We start from the raw sequence: 5,091 nt of genomic DNA, 5'->3' as shown, positions 1-5,091 counted from the left end.
GAGAGATCACGACGCCGTCGGAGGTCGGCTGTGGCCCGTTGTAGTCGATGGAGGGCCGCGAAGGCCTCCACAGCTTAGTGTCATCCAATAGGACTTTTAAATAAGAGAGAGAGGGGGGGAGTGACGGTATCGGAGGGTCTTGCAGCTAGCGGAGAGGCAGTCGAAGAGTGTCGGATGGCTGCTGTGGCCACCGGATGGCAGAAAGCGTGTAGACGAAGCCACGGTCACAGAATAGGGGTGACCACCCCTGTTCCTTCATCGCTTTTTTTAAAAACATTGATGAATAGTGAAGTCAGAAATCAGTTTGTCGGCTTCACTTTTTGAGATTTGTTTTAAAAAAATTAAAAACAATGATGCCGGCAAATTTTATTGCCGACTTTACGAAAGTGAAGCCGGCAAACTCATTGCCGGTTTCACCATAATCTAGATTTTAAAAAAAAATCTCTGAAACAAGGGTGGTCACCTCTGTTTCACACTCGTGGCACTGCAAACGCCGAGTGCACCGTTCGGCAGCTAGCCAGAGACCCTCTAGCGGTCTCTCTGACGGCTTTCACTCCCTCCTTTTTTTTCTTTCCCCCCTCTCTCTATCTCTCTCTTTTTCTCTTTTCCTCTCAATTTGCTTCCTTTGCTCTGTGTTGGTTCGCACCGTCCGGTACGGTATGAATTCGTACCGCCGGCCGACTGGCATGGATTCAGGTACCGAGCCCACGAACCTTGCTTGCAACACTTGAACTTGATCCTCTATGAGGAATATCAAAAGCTTTGTTCATTGGAGCTCTAACTCCAAGCCGGAGGGAGCTGATGCAGGTCCACCCAAACACAATGGGGGAAGTGTATTGGGCCCGCAAGCAACTGATAATGCTTGCACCATCACAAGGCATCTGATAGTGCCACAGCCACCTTCCAAAGTACCTTCTAGAAGACTTCGCTACAAAGCAACCAAGTCACTGCTCAACATTACCAAGTCCTATGGTGCACTATACATTGTTTGAAGATCTAGGCTCATCATTCAAAGGATTAGGAACTTAGTCCTGGATGGATCTGACATTAGGCTATTCACCACAGATTTTTTCCAATGGTAGAATAGTCACCGTCCGAACCCTTCTCATGGCAGTTAATTCACAGTTGGAAGAAACTTCTTCTAGAAGTGCCCTGTTGGCAAAATTACTTAGTAGTAATGTGTTAGGAGCTACTATCGAGTTTTGCTAAGACTTTGAGGTTATGTAGACATCATTATCCCTTGTGGAGGTCCCAGATCCTCTGAATACCCCTTATGTACCCCTGTTTTCATAAGTTAATGAAAATTTCTATGTCGGGTGGTATTTTTCTCCTCTTTCTTGGATGGTAGATTCAATGCAAGCCCTGGTGGGTTCTGGGGTCAAGGCAAGGGTGTTAATGGAGTCCTCAGTTGCATCGTGCTTTGAGGTATTAGTTGGTGGAGTCCTTGGTAAATAAGTCCTTTGGTAGTAGGGCAAAGAAGTTACTAGGTATCCCTTAGCTCTTAGATCTAGTTTCCCTAGCCTATAGTTTTCAAAATTAATCTTGCTTGCTTTCTAGCTTGAAGCTTCTAGGCTTAAGACCATATCTTGCTTAGGATAATTAACCTTTGTTGTTTTGCTCTAAAGCTAACATTAGGCCTTCCCCAACTTTGTGAAAAATCGCCTGCCAACCTACTCCCACCCATGACCATATATTTTGGTAGATAATTTACCTAGAAATCCAACTGGCCCTTAAAATGCCAATACATTGTTTATGTTATTTACTTGCAATAGATTTATCCTCCAATCAATTTTTTTTCAATGATCTACATAGTGGAAATCAAGTTATTGCTCATGCTTCATTTAGTAACCAAGCCATGTCTGACTTCCTTTGGCAATTCAAAGTACACATTCTGTCATAGCATGTTTGTTGGGACACAATTTCTTGTTGCTTTATTCAACCAGTAATATCTTTTTACTAAATATGTTCGCTTTTGTGCTATTCTATTGGTTTTAGTATGTAAGATTCCAGAAGCCCAACACTGTTGGAAACTAAGACAAAATTTTATTTTTTTAATCTTTTCTTTTACTCTTATATTCTTTTAGTGTATAGATAGTAAGCCTCAATGTTAAATTTTCAAATGTCCTTTTGCAGTATGGGGTGGTGATCCTGTTTACCCAACTGTGAATTATGTTCAAGACCCTGATGAGGTCATCGACTATAGAGGTCCAGAATTCCATGAGCCGACACCCAACATGTTGGCCTATCTTAAGGAGGTATAAACCCTTTCTCTTGTTCCTTCTTTTCTTTTTTTCAAGATATAATGCAGAGTTGTATCTTTTGATGATAAAGCAAACATCTATCTAATGATGTGTAACAGCTCATTGACCCTCTACAATTCTGTGTGATGAAATCAGTTCTATGTATTTCATTAAATGCTCGAGGCATCTATAATCTTGTCCCCTTTCCATTTTTTTTTCCCTTCAAACATGTATGATAGCAAAGGCATGATTTCAGACAAGATACAAATTTATTAGCTGCAAATAACAAAAATCTGCCTAGCATGTTCTTACGATGATCTGAAAAAGTAGCAATAGCATCTGTTTACTGTGGTCATATTCATTCCCAGAAAATGCATTTCATGAAGAAATGTTTCGGAAGCTAGTTCAGTTTAGGCTTTTTAAATGTGTGAATCTTTCTATAACAGATGCCGTGTTGCACAGAAAAGGCTGGGAATACTCTCTAGTGCTCTCCCCAGTGTTACCAGTGCATTGCTCACCTACTCCTATGTTTTCTTTTTAGAAACCTCCCAGATTAGGATATGACACAATGCAGATATGCCAGTATGACAAATTTTTAGAGATAGGATACAAGATAGCTGGAATATGGAGACACATGTTTATAACTTTTTTACATGTACGGAAAAGCATCAACAAAATATAATGGATTATCACAAAAAGAATATAGGCTGTACCTGATAAGATAATGTAAACATCCACAAACTACATTAGTCATCACTCAAATCATAGGCTTTACTATCTACCATTTAAAGATCAACATCATTTGAAAAAAGGCCCACCCTATCATTCATAGAGATACTGGGAAACTACACTATCCATCAAGTAACCATAAACCTTTCTCATAAAAATATGGATACCTAAAACTATCTGACATTTGTCTTAGTTGACTGTATCCAACGAGTACCAGCATCATATATGTATCGGATGTAGACACAGCATACAATTTGAATTATCTGTGCTTCTTAGATATAGGTCAGATTTGTGAATGGGTTGGGAAGATTGGTGATTTCAAGAAAATCAATGAAGAATATAAATATTTCAGCAAAAAAAGAATGAAGGAAAAAATAGAGTAGGAGGGATAATTAATAAACAACGAAAGATGAAAAGAAGATTAGTTTGTTAGTCATTGCTAGAAATAGACTTAGAGTTCATCACCTACATTTCGAGATGTTCACTGTGGTACACATCAGGCAGAGAGAGGGGGAAGAGAGAGTTTGTCTTTATGAATTCATGGATACCTTGAGAAGAAATAGGAGATAGGAACTGGCTGGTTGAAGTGTTGCCTGATCAGAGTGGTACTGGTACGATGAATCTGCATGTATGAGGTAAATTCAAGAGGGTGGATACTTCATGATAATTGTGATCAAGGTTCATCATATCAGTGCATACTGCCCTATACTTGTACCGAACCAAGACTCGGTAGGGGGCATATTGAGTGTGAATATGCGGAATTGACCCTCGTATTGAGGTACCAATATGGGGTCCAATATCGAGACAGTGAATTTTGACTATGATTTTATGTACATTTTCACTGTAGAACTTTTTAATATGTACTTAAATTGATAGATACACTCTCTTTTTATACTATATATTTTCTAACATTTTCAACTTTCAAGAGGGCAACATTCATTGAAGTATAGTGTATTAGAAGAGGCCGCAATCTCATGGTCTCACACTATTTGGAAAGTACTGTACGTTCACACACATGCATATCTGCACATACAAATGCATGCATACATAATGCATGTATTATATTCATGTACATATACATATAACACATGCCTGGATGTATATGCACCCTCATGCATGCGTAACATACATCCATAGAGACACACACATATACATACATACACATGTATGTCTATATGTACCCACACGCACATAGAATTTCATATATACATGTATGTGTAACTTTGTATTTGTGCATGTATATCAAGATTTTAAGCATTGGTACTGGTGGGCATACCTGGCACTCATCAACATGGTACTTGTGATGCTGCGATGTGCCAAACCATACTGAATGTAAAAAATCCTTCTATAATTAAGCGTATGAGAAAAGAGTTAAATATATGCCATGCTGACCTATGCCAAGTGCCTATTTTGGCCTGGCATGTTACATGCTGACCAACATGGCCAGCATTTTAAATTATGCTTTGCACATACAGACACAAATAAAATATGGTTTATCACCAGCAACATTGTTATTCTTTAATGAAGCACATAAAGGTGAAATAATATTTAGCAAATTTAAAGAGGAGGTAAACCCCTCTAGTATAAGCCAAGCTGCTCCAGAACCATATTATATTGATAAGGTGCTACAAAAACTATGGGAATTGTGAATCTTATTATCTTTCATTTCCTTCTTTCTCTTTGTTCACTCTTCTTTTTCTCATAGACTCTTAAACATTTATATCAGTGTGGTTCTGTTGCCTTTATATTCATCCCAATTTTAGGGCTTTTGCATTTCATTTATCTATCGTTGCTCATTCCTGTCTGAATAAATCACTTTCTTCTTGCCTTGTGGCAAATGTTGCAACTGACAGTGACTTCCATTGCTGCAGTGTCAGAACATACTTCAGAGCCAGTATATCTGAAACCAAAGTAGTCTTAAATATTTACCTACAAGTTCTGATAATTTCCGGTTGATAACAAAATTAATTTCAAACTTTCTGTTAGATACACCCTTTTTCTTTAGCCCCAGCCAAGTACAGGTTGAGTCTATTTAACTGAATTAGGAATGATTATCTTGCCTTCCTCTGTTATGACATATCTGTGACAGGCAAATTAGCAATAATCTGGTCAAACTGCTTCC

General features: G+C 38.6%; 1 protein-coding gene across 7 annotated transcripts in view; it reads left to right on the top strand.

The window, feature by feature from the left end:
• The window catches only part of LOC105058814 (protein PLASTID TRANSCRIPTIONALLY ACTIVE 12, chloroplastic), a 29,618-nt gene that overhangs the window by 15,871 nt on the left and 8,656 nt on the right, over window positions 1–5,091 (top strand). For all 7 annotated transcript variants that reach the window (XR_012138543.1, XM_073251671.1, XM_073251673.1 and 4 more), the window contains one exon: window positions 2,134–2,255. Coding sequence is in view for 6 of the 7 variants with exons in the window: in XM_073251671.1 (XP_073107772.1) it covers window positions 2,134–2,255 (122 nt within the window). In the remaining variant the exon portion in view is untranslated. The remainder of the gene's footprint in view (window positions 1–2,133; window positions 2,256–5,091) is intronic.

The sequence above is a fragment of the Elaeis guineensis genome, chromosome 2, assembly GCF_000442705.2.
Source record: "Elaeis guineensis isolate ETL-2024a chromosome 2, EG11, whole genome shotgun sequence".
Classification (NCBI taxonomy): Eukaryota; Viridiplantae; Streptophyta; class Magnoliopsida; order Arecales; family Arecaceae; genus Elaeis; species Elaeis guineensis.
Note: the sequence above shows the minus strand (reverse complement) of the source record. Positions and strands in the feature narration are given on the sequence as shown.